Below are 21,593 nucleotides of genomic sequence, written 5' to 3' on the forward strand. Positions count from 1 at the left end.
TCAAAAAAATCAAATTACCTTCTTTTAATTGCTGTATTATATACATAAGTGACTTGCGTATTTATCAATCAAAATGATCATTGCTTACAAAATTATTTAAAATCCAACTTAGTACAATTACTTTTATAAGCAATTTAAATAAATAAATAAAAATTTTTTTAATGTAAATATTACACATTTTGTCTTATAAGACGAGTTAAAAAAATTTTGTTAAATACATGTTTGAAGCGTTTGTGATATAATACTTAATATCTCAGTAAACGCAATAAGTAGGTAGAATTAAAAAAAATGTTGCAGTCGGGAATTGTGAGCTTAGTGACAATAAAAAGGATTTGATATGTTTTGAATGCTTTAAAAAACATCAACAAAGGTGTTGGTATTTTCTAAGAAAAAGTTAAAATTTAAACGAAATAATGCACTTAACAACAAAACGACCAACAGTCTTTAAATTAATGGAAAATCCATTACTATCACTAAAATTTGTTAAGACAATAACTTAAACATGTATAAATTTCCCACGATAATAGCTTTAAAGTATTATATTGTGATTTTAAAGTACTTTGGAAAAACGCATCTGTAACTAGAAAAACCAAACGAGGGGAAACAGATTTATATTTTCACAATAAAAACGAAGTGAAGAAGAGTCAATTAAAATATAGAAAACAAGAGTGAATGCAATCCAAACCAAATTTTAAACAAATGATCAAATAAAGTAACAAAAACTTACAACTAATTAGCATTCAGAAAATATATTTTAAAAACGTTTACAAATAACGGAATTCAAGATGCCTCAAAATGAAATATTAATTATCTATAATTATGTTATCTTATATAAAATAAAACTGTAATTTTAATCCAGAAGTTAAGAGGAGATACATGGAAACGCATTATTTTCTTAATCAATATCAATAATTGATTGCATTTGCTAAAAATATTTATAATACAACAAAAAAATGAATACCAATTCGCTAAATAGTTGTGATCCACACCCCACATACTTGTTTGGTTATTGTAATTATTGCTTCGAATAATCAGCCAAAAATGGCCCTGCAGAGTTTTTAAATGGTAAGCATAGGAAATCTGTAATGAATATCCTAATTTTCGCGGATACACAAGCTCCAATTATAATTTTGATAGGCGTTACAGCTTTTTTTTTAAGTTAGAGAATGTTCGAATTCTCCATCCATGGATCTGTTAGCATCCATCTTAGAACAGTTAAACTGGCAAATAAATACCTGTAGGCAATTCTTCATTTAGTCAACGCTTACGTAGATAAAGATTCTTGTTTAATCAGCGCTTAACTAGATGAATATTCCTTGTTCAAGATTTAATAAAATTCGCACTAGTCAACTGCTTCAACGAAAGCAGATCTATCATAGTACTACTAAAAGGCTACTACGTATTAAGAATGTATATAATAAGGCTTGGTTTATCGTCACTTTGCGAATGAGTAGAAACTGTGCTTCATATCATGTGTCTATCATCGACTAGGGGAAGATTTAAAATCTCGTTTTCTATTGACCCGATAAAATTACCATTCTTTAAAATTAGGCATATAGCCAAGTTTATAGACTTTGTACGTTAGTTACCTTTTACCTGAATAGGAATTCACTTCTTCTCAATGGGTACTGTCCGTTTCCTGTCCATGCTCTACCATCCGTGGTAACACAATGGGCCATTATTTAAAGTATTGTAACCTTATCTAAGAAAAAATTGTACTTAGAAAGCAAGTAATTACAATTCAATACTCGTATGCTATTTTGTTTCTATTCAACAATATTTTTTTACTAATACTTAATAGAATAGCACTATTATCGATCACTGTAATACATGTTATTAGATAATATTGATTTGAATGTAAATTTTAATACATTATTTCGATGCGTGAATCCTGCTTGCCTACACCGATTTCTGGTGCATCACTGCTAAAGAGCGATAACAAATAAAATAAAAACGTCACAGAACTTATTGATTGCTGCTAAAGATTAATTTTAAGCCAGGGCAACACAATTTATATATGGTAATTATTTCACGATGAAACTATATTTGGTTAATGTATCGAATAACACAAAATAATGGATACAGGATCTCAAAGTTACGTGGAAACATTGAACACTCCGATTGAATTAAAAATTTCAACACGATTTAACCGAAATCGTTATCAGTTTTAAAGTAAGGATCCCTCATTAATAAGCACATGCATTAAAATTATGTATACCAAAGATAAAGTTATACTCTTAAGATAATATATCCAGCATTAAATCATCCAATACACAAGATTATGTGTATAAACAAAAAAAACTTGGCGATACTGGAGAGATTAGAGGCATAATGATGAAACTAATTGTTCCAATAATAAATATGACGTACCTATATACTTATATATTTAGTGATACATTCATTTCGATATGCTACAAATACAGAATAAAATACCAATCTATGTTAAAATATAAGTTTAACTCAAAATTTTAGTACAACCTTAAAGAGAAATCGTTAATAAATAGAACTCGGCTTTTTTTCTGATATTACTATTTAATGTAATCTATTTAATGTAATAGTTATTACTATTTTAATGAGCAATTTCTGATGAATGTGACAAGATCGAATATAACAATTCAAAATAGCTTTTTTCGATCATCTGAACATTCTCCTTATATATACATATATTATATATTTGTATTCGATTTTAGAACAACTTGATAGAATCGAGGAGGGAATGGATCAAATAAATGCTGATATGAGGGAAGCAGAAAAAAACTTAAGTGGAATGGAGAAGTGCTGCGGTATATGCGTTCTTCCTTGTAACAAGTAATAATTTTATAATAGTTTAAATTAATTTTTATTATAATATCCTTATTTGTTGTATTATAGAAGCCAATCATTTAAAGAGGATGATGGGACGTGGAAAGGTAATGATGATGGAAAAGTAGTCAATAATCAGCCCCAAAGGGTAATGGATGATAGAAATGGAATGATGGCTCAAGCTGGATACATTGGAAGGTATTTATCAGCAGTTCAAATTATTTAATCATATTCATTAACAAATTTAAAATGTTTATTTTGTACTCTTTGTGGTATCATAATTGTTTCTAATTTTTTTGACTTACACGTGCACAGTTTTATATTTACTTATCTATTAATATTTTTAATTAATATTATTTAAAATTAGCAATACGTCTGAATTCGGTTAATTCGTGTTTTTCCAGTTTTTGTGCTAATGCAATAGTATCGAAATTATCAAATCCATCAATTGAATTACGTAGGCCTTGATAATCCTCTTCTTCGATAAGCAAACCATTAAGTGCCTCATTATTTGCTTTATTATTAAGCGATTGCACTGATCTTAAGTATGGTTTCACCAACTGTAAGTGCCCTGTTTTTGAGAAGAAACCCACGGTACGTGTGTGGTCCATTCGTGGTGCTAACACTAACAGCATATCATTTAATAACAATGGTTTGTAATCTAAATAAAATTGTATAGCCTTATAGTACAACTCAATGTTGGCAACCTTTGTTATTATATCCTTAAAGTAACCCTCGCGCCATGCTTCCGTTGGATGTGCCATCATTGCCAACACGGCATTATCGAGAATATTATTATGAGAATAAGTTTAAATGACAATTTTTAAAAATGAGGTTAGTTACAAAATGAATTGAAAACTACGGGTATACAGGTATAGTTCTAGTGTTTAACATTTCAAATTACTTCCTGCTAGTCAGTTTTTTAACTGTGAGTTAAGAGGATTAATCATTCAAAGTTTTGTGTGATATAAAAACGGTATTCTTCCGTGCTCCGAATGAGCATAATGTCGTTAAGACTTCCATAGTTATGTGATTTTACATCTCGAAAAATTATCATGTTTAACCATGTTTCGATAAGTTGCAAGGAGTGAAATAATATGTTTTCATAATATATCGTCATGATATGCCATTAAAATATAGAAATAGTTAATATTATTCATTTATTGCTATAGGCGTTGATATATTGTATAGAGTATATTGTATTGAGAATGCTTCAATAATGATCAAACTGCTAATTAAAATTTTTCTCATGTCTAAATTTTAATGTTACGATACAGAACTGATATCATCTTACCCACTAATTGACACAAGTTAGCTGAATTGCATGCAATCTAGATCTTTAAAATTTGTAAACCTTCAAAAGTGTTGAGAAAATCCAACTAGCAACTGTCATTCTGGACATATATGTATGTGTCTTTCTTGTCGATGAATTATACAATTACACAACGAGAAATAAAAAAACAATTGACACAATATCTTGTAAAATTTATGGATAAGAACTAATTTAAAATCCCTATTTTTAACAGAGAAGTACTGACTGTCTAATCTAAAGAATGTCTAATCTAAAAATATTCATTTATTTCCCTATAGCAAGTTTACTGAAGACATAAAATTCATATATCTTAAATAAAAAAATAAGTCTATCATAAAAACATTACAGCAAAAAAAATAAATTTGTTCAGAATTTTGTCTTTCCTAGACTGCCCCGATAGCAGGGTACGTGTTCACAAAAACTGCGGCGTACAGAGTGTCTCCAGAATCACTCGAAAATGGTCAAATTCCAATACGGTCTGGTCGAAAATATTACTTTTAACAATGCTTGGCGGCTTTGTTACAAAAATAAAGTTTCCAGCAAAGTTTTTGTAGTAGACATTTGTAGAAATGTCTAAGCGTGGCTTACTGCTAACCAAATTAACATAACTTTCCTTTGTTTTCCTAGTCTCTCTGACTTTGTAATATGAATTCGAATACAAAAACCAAAAAAAAAAAAAGTAATTACACAAATTTTCTTAAATGCCTGTGCCATTTGGTTTAAATATTGTTAATTGTAACCTAAATATGTATATTATTATAATAATTTTTTTTTGTAAATAATAATAATTTTTTTTTCTAGAATCACAAATGACGCAAGAGAAGACGAAATGGAAGAAAATATGGGCCAAGTCAATACGATGATAGGAAATTTGCGAAACATGGCTTTAGACATGGGTTCTGAGTTAGAGAATCAAAACAGACAAATTGACAGAATAAATCGAAAGGTAACTTTGTTTATTATAATCTATTATCTTTGCAATTACAATAATAAAATCATCTAATATTAAGTTTTTGTTTAGAGTGTTCTGTTAATTATAATTAGAAATGAACTTAAATAATTAGATAAAAAAATACATGATAAAATTTGATTTCTACATTAGTACAAACTATATTGCTTCTTATCCCCTTTTAGACAAAACTACGTTTTATCACTTTAGACAGATACATTTTGTTGAAATAGTAGCCCAGATTGAATAACACGATTAATAGTTTTCTAGCAACTTTACCTCTGTCCTATTAGAAGGGACGTCTCTTTTTAGGAGATCTTTAGTTAGTTTCTTTCTGTTTTCTAGCTGTATCATTGATTATTTTATAACACAACTTTAATACCAAACGCAGTTAAGAGAATCAATAGGAGAAATATAGTAATAAACTGGGAGGATAGCATTAAATATCGAGCAGTGGACAATGATTCATGTTTAACTAAAAAGAATTACCTGTGCCAAAATTCTTTATCATTTCCAACTACTATTCAAAAATGAAAATCTCAATGCTAAGAACAGGAAGCTAATATATAACCAAATAATTCGACCGTCACTTCTATATGAGTGTTTAGCGTTTAGCAAGGCCTCAAACACTACTATTCGCCAGCTAGAAATTGCACAAAGCCAGGCTCTGAGTAGACTTTTCAAGGTACGATGGTAAATTAGAACGAATGACATCCTCAGTGACCTCAAGATTGATTCAATCAAAAAATACGTAAAGGATAGAGCCCTGAATTTATTTACGAATTGTGGCAGGGTTACCAACACCGCGTTATCGAATCTCAGAATGGTTACAGGCTCCCCGGGGAGGTGTGCAGATCTGAAATCAGTTATTGCTTAGTCTGATGAATTGATAAATAATAATCCAATCAAGGCGTAGAGAGGGGTTACGAAGAAACATCGCAGTTAGTAGAGAGTAAATATGCTCAAGTAAACTGACTCAATTAATCTCACATAATAATATAATAATTTCAGTTATATTAAATGTGTTTCAATAATCAAACTTTGTTTTTTTTTCTTGTAGGGTGAATCGAACGAAGCGAGAATAGCTGTTGCGAATCAAAGGGCTCATCAACTTCTAAAATAAAGCGTGTTTTGATATAAAGTAATGACAAAGTTTAGTAATTTAATGTTCACAAAGGTGAAGTTTTAAGTATATACAGAAATTAATAAAAAATTGTTATCCATAAATTCTTAAGTACGTTTGATAAAAATATTAATAAAATTAATAATTATTCCAATAAGCTTTTATTAAGATATGAAGTTTTCAAAAATGTATAAAATATTTGTTTTCGTCTGATTTTTTATTAAGATTGAACCGCTAAGAATATTAAAGTATTCGCAATGTAATGACAATGAATATATTGAGAAGAAATCTAAATTATTTATTGAATTTCTCACATACTACAAAAAATATTAAAATATATAATAAAATAGGAAAGTTCAAAAATGAGAATCTTTTAAATTTATATCTTAAAATGTGTATTCCAATATATTGTAATATGAATAAATAGCGAGATATTTAACTTATATATTTATAATATAGTAAACGAAAAAAAATTGTATATACGTAATGTATGTATTATATGTAATTTGAATATGAGTGATATAATCTTATAATTTAATTGATTCCACCAACAAATGAAATTTATTAAAACTAAATACTGTGTTATTGAATTTAGAAGTAACAATATTAAAGTATCAATTTCAAATTTTCTGCATGTTATGATTAATAAGTATTGATTAATTATGATAAAAGATTCAAGATTTGCTTCTCTCCTCTATCTGGAATTAATTCTTTAATTGAATAGATATTCATTTCTTATAATAGTTCTTTAATCAAAATTAAATTAAGTATAAGATATGATTCTCAGATTTATTCTCTAAAATTTTAATATTATTTTCAAAGAAAAGCTCAACACGTGAATTAACCAAGAGAAGTTCTTTAACAAATAATATAATCGTATATATTACAAAAATATTTTTTTTTTATATTAATGCTGTTGTTTAGTACAATATAAATTATTTCTTAAAAAAGAAAAACACAAAAGTTATATATAAATAAGAAATTTCAACAACATTTTTTGCTCACTACGAAATGTTATTGGAATTTCTTTTGTAAGTCAGTAAAAATATTTTTTGTATATTCTGTTCAATTTAACGAAAAAAATATAAAACTAATAGCAATAATGGTTAATTAAATTTAAATAATTTTAATATAAATAATTTTAATATAAATAATTTAAATATATTATATTGAAGCTTAATATGTAGCACATGTCTTCTATTTGAATAAAATTTAAATTTTATTTTATAAAGTTGGTCTTAGGTTGGTTGGTTTTGGAGACAACAGTTTTTTTTAGTGCTAACTTGCACGTTAGCTGATTAGTATTCTTTAATTAAAACTATTTATTTCTTTTTTTTATATATGAATAGCCAACTAGAAGATATTGGTTATTGTATTCCACAACTCACCTTGTTATTAGGAAACTTAACCAAAAACACACTTTGGATTAAAATATCTATTAAATAGCTAGTACGGCATGCTTATCGTTTGTCTACAGATAAAAAAAATCATTTTGATGTAAAGATTTATTATTCGTATTCCATGTGTAAGAATCAAGAGTACCACTTCATCAGTACGAAGAATAGAAGCGGGTGTTCCTCAAGGATCCCCGCTCTCCCCTTTGTTATACAACATCATTATACGCAGATGACACATGCTTGTTATATTCTGATAAACTTGCCAGAAATGTGAGCAACATGCTGCAGGAGCATATTAATCTCATCCTGGGGTTCTTCCATAAATGGAAAATAAAAATTAACAATGAGAAAACTAAAGCCCTATTTATTACACGTAAACACAGGCAACATCCACCGAGAGTAACAGTTGGTGACATCGTGATTAATTGGGAGGATAGCATTAAATACTTAGGTATCACGTTTGATAAATGATTTACTTGGCATAAGCATATACAAGTCAAAAGAAGCAGTTCCGCTAAAACACTGCAATGCTTACAACCACTTTTCAAACACAACATCCTTAGCGTGAAGAATAGAAAACTGATCTATAGCCAGATAATTAGACCAGTATTACTTTATGGGTGTGTCGCGTATAGCAAAGCTGCCGACTCTACTATACAAAAGCTACAAGTCACTCAAGTCAGGCTCTCTGAAGACTCTTCAAAGTGCCTTGGTACATCCGCACAAACGACATGCTAAGAGACCTTAGAATAGACCCGATCAAAAAATACATAAGGGACAGAGCCCTGAAGTTATATGCGAAAATTGACAGGCTATCCTACTTACCACTATCTAATCTATCTATCAAATTAGAGTAATCAGTCTCCGCACAGGGAGGTACGCAGATCTTAGATCAATCACTGAATAATTATGAAGATTATAAGAGATATACAAATCAGTTAATGAGATGGGTGGGACCCTGTAGTACCCCCAGCTATCAAAGAGTAAAAGTGCCCAGTTGCGCTGACTCGAAAAACAGGATCAACATATATATATATCATGATAAATATTCAACAACTCTCGAACTTCAAAAATTATAGTAGCGATATTCAGACGTGTTTGTAATTTAAAAAAGTGATGAAATATAATGGATATTTATTTTTAGGGTATTACAACATTAGCTGTGTTCTTTTGACATGAATGCTCCAATGGAAAACAAAAACAAAATTTGCAAATATAAACCCACTTTCCTTAAACTGTTAAACGAATAAGCCACTCGCATTACAATAGTCCCTTTTACTTCTCATATGTTTACTGACTTAGGCAGTGATTACAAGTTATTCTTAAGCACCAAAAGTTGTTCTATTGGAGCATTCATGTCAAAAGAATTCACCTATTACAGAGTTAACGTTTTATTGAGACATCAAGTCTGATAACTTTGTATTTGATATAATATCAGCTGCTTCATATTACAAAAAGAGCTATTGCTTTTTTAATCGGTACTCCATTCCAGTATGCTAGATAGTAATGAAAAGAAATAACTGTATTCTTCATGTTTTAAACGTGATAGACATTATTAAGTGATATATATATATATAAAAATAAATATTTATTTATTTTCTTTATAAAAGTTATGAATATTAAACAGCAAAAACATAACATTAATATTAATGAATTTAGGCACATATTGTATTTTTTGCAGCTTCGTAGACATTTTGTTTCCATACACGAAAGTTAAAAGTATTGGAATCTAAAGTTGAATATATAAATAATGGCATAGAATTTGTCATAACCCATATTGTTCCATTGTCATCAATCTGTAAGAAATTGGTATAAGATAATACTGCGTAATGTGATCATGAAGAATAATTTTTTTTTTATTTTAGATGCTCTGATTATGGTTAAAATATTTAAAAGAAGAAAATAACAGTACTAACCGTCAGATCACTTGGGTATATCATTCGTGCTTCATCTTGTGCAACAGTACCGTGATTTTCTGCTGAGAATGGTTTTCTTGTATTCCAGCACCCCACACCATTTCGATGTATTTCGTCGTAGAAAATTATTCCGGTACGTTCATCATATTCATGCATTGTAGATTGTTTATTGATTCCTCGGTTTCCTAAAATTCGGAAATCACGCCCATGATCAGATCGAGCTGCATTTGTTTCATTTTGAAGAATACTACTCGATACAACAAATTCATTTGTACTGGCCATAGGATGGAAATATACGTCACGATAACCATTTCTCTGAATAGCGCCTAGAGTGGTAGAGAATATACCATCATTCCATCTAAAAGTTTGACCACCTATTGAAAGGTCTCCTGAAATTGGGTCAAAATTGAAGTAATTGTGTCTGAATGTCCAAATTCGATCAGTTTCAAGACTGAAAATTTTTAACGTTACTCGTAATTATCAATACAAAAATGCAAGATTATTTACCTATATACATAAAGTTGGTTACTAACCAAATCTGGTACGTAAGCAAATGCTTTATTACATTGTTGTGCACGAACGTCTATAGTTATACTTGCTAAACCTCGACCGCTTTCTACTATTTGCGGTTGTATTTCAAATCGTTTTATTACAGCGTCAGTTTTTAAATCAATAATCCATATAGATGGTCTTTTTACCTGAGTGTGATTATCTAAAAGGAAATATGTATACAGGATAATAATAATTATAAAGTGTGAAATAATATTAACACTCCATTCAGTATTGTACTTTAAATTAAAAATGATACAAATTAATAAAGTGGTAATAATATAATAACCAATATCATGTTTTTTCAAGAAACAAATAAAATCGTTTAGGTTCAATTCTAATAAATTCTTCAATTTTATGCCTAATATGGTTTGATGCTTAAATAAGTTCACAAATTATAGTAGTTAAAATCTAATCTTAATTAATCCTAAAATTAACTTGGGAGCTACTTATGCTGAACAGAAGTGGCATCCGACTCGCCACAGGGTTTCTCACTGGTCATTGCGGAATTAAAAAGCATCTATCAAACGTAGGTATTACTAGAGACAATAACTGCAGACTTTCTTGCGAAGAAAAGGAAACAGCAGAACACATTTTGTGTCACTGTGAAGTCTCGCCAGACTCAGACCTCGATACTTATCCACTGCCTATCCACTTATAACGGAATTAGGCAACATCTCTCCAAAGGACATAATGGTGTCCTTAACTGCTACTCGTTTATACACTGTACATTTTCAGCAATTTCGGCACTCATAAATTAATTATAATTTTTCATCACATTTCTCGCAAATATTTGAAATATTTGAAAAATAATAAATAAAATATTTTCATGGAAAAGAGAATCATTACTGACATATAATCATTACACAATTCAAACACAATTTAAAACTAAAGTCATTATATTAATCTATTTGATTTACAAGTCAAAAAATGAAAAACCAAAAACAAAAAAGTTTAACTTACTTGGATATTCTAACATTCCTGTATCGATAAACCACAATCGCTGGCACAAATCGGTTGTCGTACGATAAACAGACACTAAACTCTGTGAGTTGCTTTGGGAGATTGACTGCAAAAAAAATTAATCTAATATTGTTAATATTGGAATCAATTATTTAGTAAGTAAAGATTTAAAAACTTACATTTATATCGTTTGTATCAAAATTGGGGTAGGCATGTAGTTTTGGACTTGGGTTATTGCCATCTTTTATCATATCAATGTAATTTAGTGTAGAAGGTATGCCAACTCTTCGTCGTGGCATTGTTATAAAAAGCCGACCTTGGAAATGTGTTGCTCCCATCGGCACATTATTGTAAGCGATGTAGGAGGAATTATTTTCCACATTGTTTGAATTTTGCAATGAACGCACGCCGACGGTAATGTCATCTCGGGATGTTATTCGTACCTCACTTCTTTTGTTTCTAAAACGATATTTCGAGTTTTCATCTTCATTCCATTTCGGAAAAACAATACCCGCTACAAATTAATAGATACAGTATGTTATTGAAAATGCTAGATCTGTTCCTGTGCTTACTTGTAGTAAAATGTAAGTAAAAATTTACTTGATTTTTACTATTTTTTGTATAATAAATAAATAAATTCATGAAAAATATTAAAAACAAAAAAAACACATGAAATTAAAAATCATTATATCTTTTCAAATAAAACGTTCACCAAGAGTGAAAATAGGATTGACTAGATTTTTATTTAAAGACGTTCTCGTACTTTCTACGTAAACCATTTTTCTCAAAGCGGATATACGATTCTGTTGTCATTTTTAACTTTATTTTTTATTAAAAATCGTAAACAGACCTGATATTTATTATTTTTGATTAAAATTAAAGTTTTTATAAGATCATAAGATTATGATTTATTTATTTATTTATTTGTGAGGTAATACTAAAATTAATTTTAAAATTAACTAAGAATAAGAAGCTGGACTACTAGGTCCTTCGCACTAAGAATATAATTTATTTTGAATTTGATTAGAAATTGCGTTAAATTATCTTAAAATAACAAATGATACGCTTTGATTTTGCCAATACTCTAATATTCTACTCACAGAGAGTAATCTTAATAATTGCTAACAGAATTATATTCTATAAGCCCTTTTTTAAAATTACATAATTCCATTCAAATATTACAATCAGGGTGATATTTGCTTGTTAATGTGCTCGTTAACTTGGTAAAATGATGAAATATATATATATATTTTTTTTTGAATTACAAACTTACAGAATTAACGAATTATCGTGGCACCAAGTCTGATAATTTTTTTGGTATTTGGAAATATATCAGCTGCTTCGTATTACAAAAAAAAGTATTTCAGAAAACTTGAATTTAATTTTAATTTTGAAGTGTTTGAAAAAATAATAAATAAACAAAGATAGATAGAAATGAAAAACTAAATAAGACAATGAATGTTTTACTTAAATTTTAATTTTTCTTTTTTTTTCCTGAAATCTTCCTGCTTTTATGTAACCTAGACCAGCAAAATTAAAAATAGATGACGTTTGTCATTCTTTTATTTTACTGAATACTAAATTACCGAGTAACATCTGAATGCAAAATAAAAGATTACTAACTTGCATTTTGAAGGTGAATTTTTGAAAAAAGAGGTACATATATACATATATTTTCTATTATAAAATATATTCAAACATACATTTTAGTCATAGTATAGGACGTCACTGATAATAAATAATATATATACATATTATACAAATAAGACTGATAAAAATAATAACCACAGTTTATCACTTAACTTTCTCTTTTACAAGTTGGTATAAAAAAAAAAATTTTTTTTATTTGTTAAATCCGTACATTTTTTTTTTGTTGGAAAAAGACAATCTTTCCCAATTATTAATAATTAATTATACATAAAATGTAAATATTTTTAATTCATACCTGATGACTTTTTCGGTGGAGATGTACCAGTTTTTATTCCAGACTGACCATCTCCGCGATTATAAAAATCTATTTGTTTCCATCGAAAAACTTCAATTAGACCTTCACAATTACTATAATCAAATGCAATTGTTAATATTATGAGAGACTGCACAATTAACAATATGTTCATTTTAATCGAACTTCACACGCTAAGAACTTAATATATACTGATCTTGTATTGTAAGTCTTGTTTGAATACATTTTGATGATAACATCGTGCATTCTGAATTAGATTTCAATACATGTGCCGTACTATACATTACTGATTACATTTGCATATAGTGATGATAGTTGTGAATTGTGAATATATATGTGTTTATGGCCTTTTGAACCGCAAAATAGAAACAAATTATTTTCAAAGTTTTATTTATTTTTTTAAATATATAGTTTTTGTTAAAAAATTTGTCAATATCATTGCTTGTTTTGTTCATATTTTTAGCGATAGACAAAAGTAAATTAAAACTTAAGAAGTTAAAATAAAGAACATACCGTTCTAACACAAATGAACTCGCACAATGTAGAACTGCAACATTGTAAGGAGTAGGGAAAAAAAGAAACATTGTAAGAGGATTTAAATATAAACAAACTGGTTATGAAGAGTAATAATTTTAAAGAGTGGATTAAGTAATCTATAGAGAGAGTAAATGAGAAATTAAATTTATATCTACCCCAGCAAGCATTTTCAATATCCACGAAGCATAAAATGGAAATGTGTGCTTGTAATAATCGCAGTCAATATTTTTATCGTGAGGAGTTTTTAACTAATCCGCGAGTTCCAAAGAAGCGTAACAAATTGCATAAGGGACCGGATCTTTTATTTGACTTATCCAATCGATTAATTTTATTGATCATAATGTCAATAGATTTGTATTTCACAGTTTTAGTTGCAATTCTGTTTAGAACAGTGACGACGCGTGCCCTATTTGGAAGGGTGTGCGGCTCTTCTTTAATGTTTTTTTTACATGTACCACTTAAATTAAAATATATGAGATGTTTTATTAATAATAACCATATTATATTAGGCAACAATATATTCGCAATATTATATTAACAATTCATTAACAAAATAACATATTAAACAAATTAAATTAATAATTTATATATAAGTTTAATATTATATCAATATGGAAGAAACAAAACATTTCACATAATTCTCGTAACATCAAACCAACTTTTTTCAAACAAGAGAGTTTGTACTTAGAAACATACATGTTTGTGCAGTGATCAAACAAAATCGAAACCACTTGCAATGTGCGCACAAGTACCCCGCACCATAAGAACAGAAATTCGTGGGTGCTGCTGTTAAAAGGGGAGAGACGAAATGTGATAGAAATGTATGGTGAGATGAGCTGCACGCTTCAGCCGCTCATGCAACCACTTTGGCAAATCATAATGTTGGATTCGTATGCATGCAGTTGATATTCGAATAGAACAGAAAATTACTCTCATACAATTCTCACTATATAAATCTCTATCTCTGATATTACGAACGGGAGCACACGCACATTATTTTGTTCATATGCAACGTATGAATGTGCTGCCAACTTCTTTGCACACAAAGGGGAGAGACGAAATAAAATAGAAATGTTCTGTGATTTGAGCTGCAAATATATGAGCACATCTAACAAGTATAGCAGCAAAGAGTATATATACTCTATGATAGCAGCTAACAGAAGCAAATTGATTGAGTTTTCATAGACAATTATATTTAATTGTTTTTGCAAAAACTTTAAAAAATATATATGTATATGGAAATGTAATAATTAATAATAATTCTTGATGTGAAGATACCTAATAAATTTATATACCTATGTTATTTGACATTTTGCAAATTATGTTAGGGTGTTCACCGCACACCTCCGCACCTTAGAGCAATCGTCACTGGTTTAGAATAATATTTATATCGCGTACGTCGATATTAATGTCACTAGAATATCTCTCCGCTTAACAATGCTTATTTTGTTTATTTTTTCGATGCTTTTATTCGAAAAATAATCATACTAATTATTCTTTTAAATTTTATATATTGCAGAATTAAATTGAATACAGTTTTCAGTATAGAATCAACTCACTTTTACTTTTTGAAAACATATCCCTTCTTAGATAAAATCAAATTAATTAAAAACTTTGATTAAATATTTTGATTATTTGCAATTTTATAAATATGTTTACATTGGAATAACATAAATCACACGTGCATATTCAAAACAGAGAGACAAAAGTTACAAATAAAAGGGTAATATTAGAAATATTACAAATATTATAATATGTAAATATTAGGAACAATTTTTTTATAAGAAAAAGAGCAGATTAATAAATTTGAAAGAAGAATCGCTTAACGATCCAAGCATAATAAAGATTAATAACAAACCTTATATTAAGGCGAGTAATAAGTTTCGTATTTTGAGGATGTACGATAAATGAATAGTGTAAATGTTGGCAGGGATAGTACAAAATAATTTTTCACACACTCACATTTTCTTACCAATACATTTATAAAGGAAATATTCCCAATCAAATTTTTTGATTATTGAAGAATCTTACCGAAAGCATCTTCAATCGTATAAGAACACTTTTATTGATTGTTGGAAATTTCTTCACGCTAGAATATTTTTTCACGACTATTCAAACTATCATTTTAAGTTATTAGAAGGATGGTTATTATTATTTTATGAAATTGAAATATTATAAACATTAAAAAATATATAAAATACATTATATAAATGTAAGATATTAAAGTTATATTTGATTATAAAGTAAGAATACTACGCATATATTTACATATTAACATTTATTGTAAATTGTCTACTGCTGTTGTGGAAATAAAGTGTTTTACTGCCCATTGCGCTAAAAGCATATTCAAGCATGTCAATTATTACATTCACTTATTCAATATTTTATATATTATTCTTGATCTCAAAATGTTTTCATCATTTTAGGTACTTGTCTTTTACTTTCGTCTTAATTGCTTGCAATAACATTGTAACAAATGAAATGTATTTAATTTAAATTTAAATTTAAAAACTAAACAATTTTGATCATAAGGGTGAGGTGGCAGCTCTAAAATATTTTTTTCAAATTGAATTTTTTGACCAACAAATGTGGCAGCACAAAACCAAACACCAGGGGAAATCTTATAAAGAATGCTAATTTTTATATATTTTATTGTATATTAAAAAATGTTTTTATGCAGAAAATACAAAGATCTTTTAAACGATCTTTCGTGAGATTTTTGAGTGTGGTGAAAGATCCTTGCCAGAATTGCCCTAATAAGGTATGTTCTTTTGGCAGGAATGTTCCAATAAAACAACTTCTGGTTGCTTAAGAATAACTTGGTATCACTGCCAGTGACACAAAAAGTTATTCGTGAGCATTTTATATTATATTTAAATTTATATAAAAGGACACATTTTATTAAGATTTTATCCATAATAAAATAAAAAAAAAAATAATGGAATAAGGAAGGTACAAAGATTGTGGCGCAATGACCGAATATTTGAAATATTTTATAGCGCCTGCACTTCAGAAGGCAATACAAGGTATAATTTTAAAATTTCTAACATCAGTGGTTAATGCTAAATAAACAGTATTTAACATTGCTTTATTGTTTTTTTTATAACTTTTTGCTTTTATTATAACGATTGTGTTTTGTATTTATTCATGTATTGCATATTTTAATGAACAGAAATTCCTTAATAAATAATAAACGAATGATTTCTTAACAATTACTAACCTGTCAGTTATCTTCAACATTTTCGAAACAGTTATAAATAATAAAAAAAAACTCCTCAGATAATTCTGTCATCTGGCTGGAATTTTCCATTTTCTACCAAAAAGCATTCATAATAGAACAGTTGTAAGATTTGGCACCATTGTAGTGCGAGAGGCTTATTTGTTAAGCACTTTCAGGAAAATGGGTTTATTTTAACTCATTTTGTTTTTGCTTTGCATGTTTATTTTTAAGCGACACGTGTTCTATTGGAGCATTCAAAGGAATACACCTTATATTTACAGATGTATGTTGAAAATCACATGCGTTTTTGTGATAAACAACGAATATAAAAAATGTAAAGAATCAACCAAAAAAAACAACGACCTTTCGAAAGTGGAGTTGAATTTATTCTGATATAATTTAAATTGTACAAAAGAAATGTAAGAAAGTTTACACTTAATGGAAGTTATTCTCAATAATCAAAAGCTTTTTCTCAAGTAATAAAAATTAGAAACCTTGAATCCAACATCCCGGCCACCTTGAAAGGATTTCAATTAATTTTGCGATAATGGAAGTAAGGCTAATTTAGTGATAGGGCGACGTATCAATCCATTGGAAGTCTTCACATCAGCTACACGCGAACTTGACTGTCACTACTGCGAATGCAGTTTACTACTCTTCCCATTTGGCAACGTTGTGGCGGTATGTTGTCATTATCTATTATGTACAAAACAGCGTCATGTATGCAACTACTCGAAGTATTTTTGAGAACGAACTGAACTTAGATATAGCATGAAGAATTTAACTGATACTTTTTTCGAGAATAAAGATAGCTTTACGTTTTTACCTATTAACATCGTCTACAAATTCGTCGCATATATTGGGTGGCCAAAATTCCTGATTAGTATACAAAAAGGATGGTCCAGTATACCAGTTTGAATCGACCAACTCATTTGTTGTTGTGCCTCGAGATACAATGTCAGCTGGGTTAATCTTTGAAGGTATATGTCTCCACGAACATTGTGGTGTAAGGTCCTGGATTTCTAATACACTACAATACGAATATCGATACTGTCGAAGTGTGTTGCTTTAACCAGTGCAATACAATTTGTGAGCCTTCACCTTGTCATATATTTGGCTCACAGCAAAGCAGCACACAGTTCTAATTTCGGTAACGATTTTTTCTTTGTGGGAGCCACTCTAGATTTTGCAGTAAATAATTGTATGTGAAAATTACCTTTGAAGTTTGTTGAACGAAGATATAAACAGCAGCCATATGCATGTATTGATGCATCACAAAACCCATGAGTTTGTAAGTGTGTCCACTTCGTAACCAAGCAATATCTTGGTACTTTAACTTGTGAGAGAGATTGCATGCTACGAAGAAAGTTATTCCATGCTAAATGCAGATTCTGTGGAACGGATTCATCCCAATTAAGTTTTAATAGCTACAGCTCTTGTAGAATAATTTTTGCCACTAGTATCAATAGTGCTAATAAAACTAATAGATCGAAGAGAGACGATGCTGTCGATAAAATTACTCGCTACGTGTAATTAATTTGATTTAGTGTTAAATGTAAATAGAAAGATATCTTGTACTTGTTGCCATTTAATACCTAAGGTACTAGTAAGTGCGCCGTCATCCGGATTAAGGTCTTTCATTGTGCTATCATCAACGAAATCTGGATAATTAGAATGCCATTTGTCTAGCTTCAGGCCTCCGTTTTCAAAGATAGTTGTAACTTCTTAATTTAAATTCTTTAATAATTTTAATGTTGTGTGATCAAAACATTGGAATCAACTGTTTGCAAGTACTGAACACTTCAATCTGGATTCTATCAAAACAAAAAAATCACTGAATTAGCCCTACCTATAAAATCGTCAACATAAAATGAAGTTTTTGTTTATTCAGCATCGACTGGATGTAATAAAGCATAACCAATTCAGACTTCTAGTTGCTAGAAATGGTGCTGAAACCATACCATAAGTGATAGTGTTTAATTTATATGTGTGTATGGGCTCCGCGGCGGAAGTTCTTCACAAGATGCAGTGGAACCTTCGATCCTCCTTATCGATAAGTATTTGTCTGAACATTTTTACAATGTCTGCGGTTAATGCATAGCTATAGAGACGAAACTGCAGCAATAGATGAAACAATTCAGGTTCTGTTATTGGTCCTACCATTAAGATGTTGTTGAGAGAAACATTATTAGTTGTGCAACATGGCGCATCGAATACTACTCCTAATTTAGTAGATGATCTTGTAGGCTTTATCACACAGTGATGTGGAATATAGTAGTGCGGTTCCATATTTTTTGGCTGATTAACCATAGTCATGTTCCCCAATTATTCGTACTCTGTCATAAATTCTATATAGTCAAGTTTAATTTGTGGTTGTAATAATAATCGACGTTCTAGTGCTAAGAATCGACGTAACGCAATGTTGTAAGTTAAGCCAAGATAGCTTGGATTTTCTTTGAAGGATAAACGGACCACAACCTTACCGACTAAATTTTGATGCACTGAATTAATATAAGGCGACTCACAACTCTTATGTTCTGGCGACCATGGCTTTGAGCTTACCTTTAACTCCTCTAGTTTCCACAACATTTCAAAATTATTGTTAATCGCCTTTTCAGATGTAATAGAGTAGTTTGCAGTCGAGATAAATGATTTGTGTGTTCTGTATTTTCCGGATACCACCCATCTCAATAAGGTTTTTTGAAGAGTAGGCAAATTCTCACCTAATTTAATTTGACCGACACATAAAAACTCAAAAAACTTTCCGCACCTAATAGAATATCAATTTTCTTTGATTTGAAGAATTCTTCATCAGCGAGTGGTGTATTCGCGGGAAATTCCCAATTAGAAATGTCGAAATCTGAATCTGGTTGATAAGCAATGTGAGGAGTTATGCAAAAATCAAGAAATCATTCAAAATTATTAACCCGTGATTTAATAGTAGTTATGATCTGATGTTTAATTTTAGTCGACGTATTACCTATACTAGTGATATTTAAAGGTTTTTTATAAGTTTTTGCATAAGCATAAGTTTTTGTGAAAATTCCTCTGTCATCAGATTAACTTGGGAGCCCGAATCGAGCAACGCCCTTCCAAGTTGATAAACGCCAAAATTGTCCTTTATTAAGACTAATGCAGTTGCAAGAATGATTTGTTGGGTTGAGCAGATATTTAGGTGAGTGTGGATAGCAACAGAAGTATCCTCCGAACGTATGGGACTTGTTGCCAATTCTGCAACGAAAGGCTGCAACAGCTGCTGACACGATGACTTTTTGAAAGACAATTTATACAAAGACCTAGGCCTTTAAGCTTCTCAAATCTTTCATCGATACTTAACTGTTTAAATTGACGGCAATTTTGAATTAAATGCTCATTGCTTGTGCAAAATAAACAGGTTTTAATTGCTGTAGCTATCGAAAATAAGAATTGATTATTACGAACGTTATTTGGTAGTTTATTGTCAACCTTACGCAATTGTTATTGTTGGTTGCACTTACCCTCTACTGAACTTAAAAATTGACAATGCCTGTCAAGTATTTTCACAGAATGGTCCCAAGTTGGAAGCAAAGTGAAGCTTAGCGATTCCTTCCATTTACGATTCGAATAATGTTGAAAGATTTTCCATAAAAATCAATGTTCTATTGTCGTATCACGTCTTAAGTCTTTCGAGTGCCTTTGGATAATTGTCATTAGTAATTGGGAGTGCTTGTACTGTATCCAAAGCCTGTCCTAATAAATGATTGAATTTTTCAATGTTAGTCAAACTCGACTCTGTCAATAATTTGACTAAAAAGGTAAAGATGTTTTGAAACTCTGAGTATTTCCCATTAAACGTTGGGAGTTTTAGCACCGGTAGTTTTTTTAAGTAGTATTTTTAAGTCACGATGAATGTCGTAGTTTGAGATGTACCAGACAGCGTTAATGATAGTTCTAAGTATTTTTGATTGTAGTCTTTGCAGTATTTGTAGGTTAGATTTGCATGCTGTGCCCCATATTTCAGCTCCATATTTTCAAATTAGAGCGATTATCGTTTTATATATTAGAAGTTTATTTCCACTGTTAGTTTTGATTTTGAGCAGAGTAATCAGTACAATTGTCCAAAGCGATGCTTAGTTTCATTTCTTTTAGCTTTGATATGGTCTTTCCAAGTTAATCTGCTATCTATAGTAATACCAAGGTAATTTGCCATTGTGTGTGTGAACACTTCATCATTGTTAATTTTTAAACGTTTTAGGTCATATTTTTTATTCGTGTAGATGACATGTTCTGTTTTAGTTGTATTTATTTGAACTCCCCATTTGTCGAACCATTCCAGCGTTGCATTTAAGTAATTCTGCAAGTTGTCTGTAGATTTGTTAAAGTTTATATCAGCCTGCAATTAGTGCTGTATCGTCTGCAAAAGTTGCTATCAAACTTTGAGGATCAGAAGGTATCGGGATATCAGCAGTGTATAACAGGTAGAATAATGGACCTAGTACGCTTCCTTGAGGCACACCAGCTTTCATTTGTTTAAGTTCGGAGATTGAGTGTTTGTACATTACATAAAAGTATCTATCTATTACTATTTTGTAGATAGCTCTTTATTATGAGGCAAAAGTTTGTTGGAAGTAGCTGGGATAATTTGGTTAGGAGACCCCCATGCCAAACGCTGTCAAAAGCCTTTGCAACGTCTAGATATAGTGCCGAGGAAAATTGTTTTGTATCAATATCACTTGTTATTTTATTTACAACTCTGTGGACTTGTTGTATAGTCAAATATTTTTTTCGAAAACCGAATTGGTGGTCAGGAATAAGTTTATCTTTGTGGAGAATCGGCTCTACTCTTTTAAAAAGTATTTTTTCAAACAATTTTGACATAACTG

At 29.8% G+C, this 21,593-nt stretch overlaps 2 protein-coding genes across 3 annotated transcripts in view; one reads left to right on the plus strand and one right to left on the minus strand.

Moving 5' to 3' along the window:
- Positions 1 to 6,321, plus strand: part of LOC119681967 (synaptosomal-associated protein 25) — an 18,493-nt gene extending 12,172 nt beyond the window's left edge. Inside the window, exons 5-8 of the mRNA XM_038095286.1 lie at positions 2,691 to 2,808; positions 2,872 to 3,000; positions 4,916 to 5,060; positions 6,124 to 6,321. Coding sequence (XP_037951214.1) covers positions 2,691 to 2,808; positions 2,872 to 3,000; positions 4,916 to 5,060; positions 6,124 to 6,186 — 455 coding nt within the window. The 3' untranslated portion in view covers positions 6,187 to 6,321. The remainder of the gene's footprint in view (positions 1 to 2,690; positions 2,809 to 2,871; positions 3,001 to 4,915; positions 5,061 to 6,123) is intronic.
- Positions 6,322 to 9,207: 2,886 nt separating this feature from the next.
- On the minus strand, positions 9,208 to 13,170 carry LOC119679901 (L-dopachrome tautomerase yellow-f2-like). Of its 2 annotated transcripts, none has more exons than XM_038092489.1 (6): positions 12,957 to 13,170; positions 11,191 to 11,525; positions 11,012 to 11,117; positions 10,007 to 10,211; positions 9,500 to 9,950; positions 9,208 to 9,379 (listed from the first exon to the last, which is right to left on the minus strand). In XM_038092489.1, exons 1-6 carry the CDS (start codon positions 13,126 to 13,128, stop codon positions 9,239 to 9,241), a joined length of 1,410 nt encoding a protein of 469 aa, XP_037948417.1. In that variant the 5' UTR covers positions 13,129 to 13,170; the 3' UTR covers positions 9,208 to 9,238. The 2 variants fall into 2 exon arrangements, with proteins under 2 accessions (XP_037948417.1, XP_037948418.1); XM_038092490.1 differs by lacking the exon at positions 12,957 to 13,170 and adding an exon at positions 11,775 to 11,857.
- Positions 13,171 to 21,593: the final 8,423 nt, after the last annotated feature.

This window comes from Teleopsis dalmanni, chromosome 2 (assembly GCF_002237135.1).
Source record: "Teleopsis dalmanni isolate 2A chromosome 2, ASM223713v2, whole genome shotgun sequence".
In the NCBI taxonomy this organism is placed as follows: Eukaryota; Metazoa; Arthropoda; class Insecta; order Diptera; family Diopsidae; genus Teleopsis; species Teleopsis dalmanni.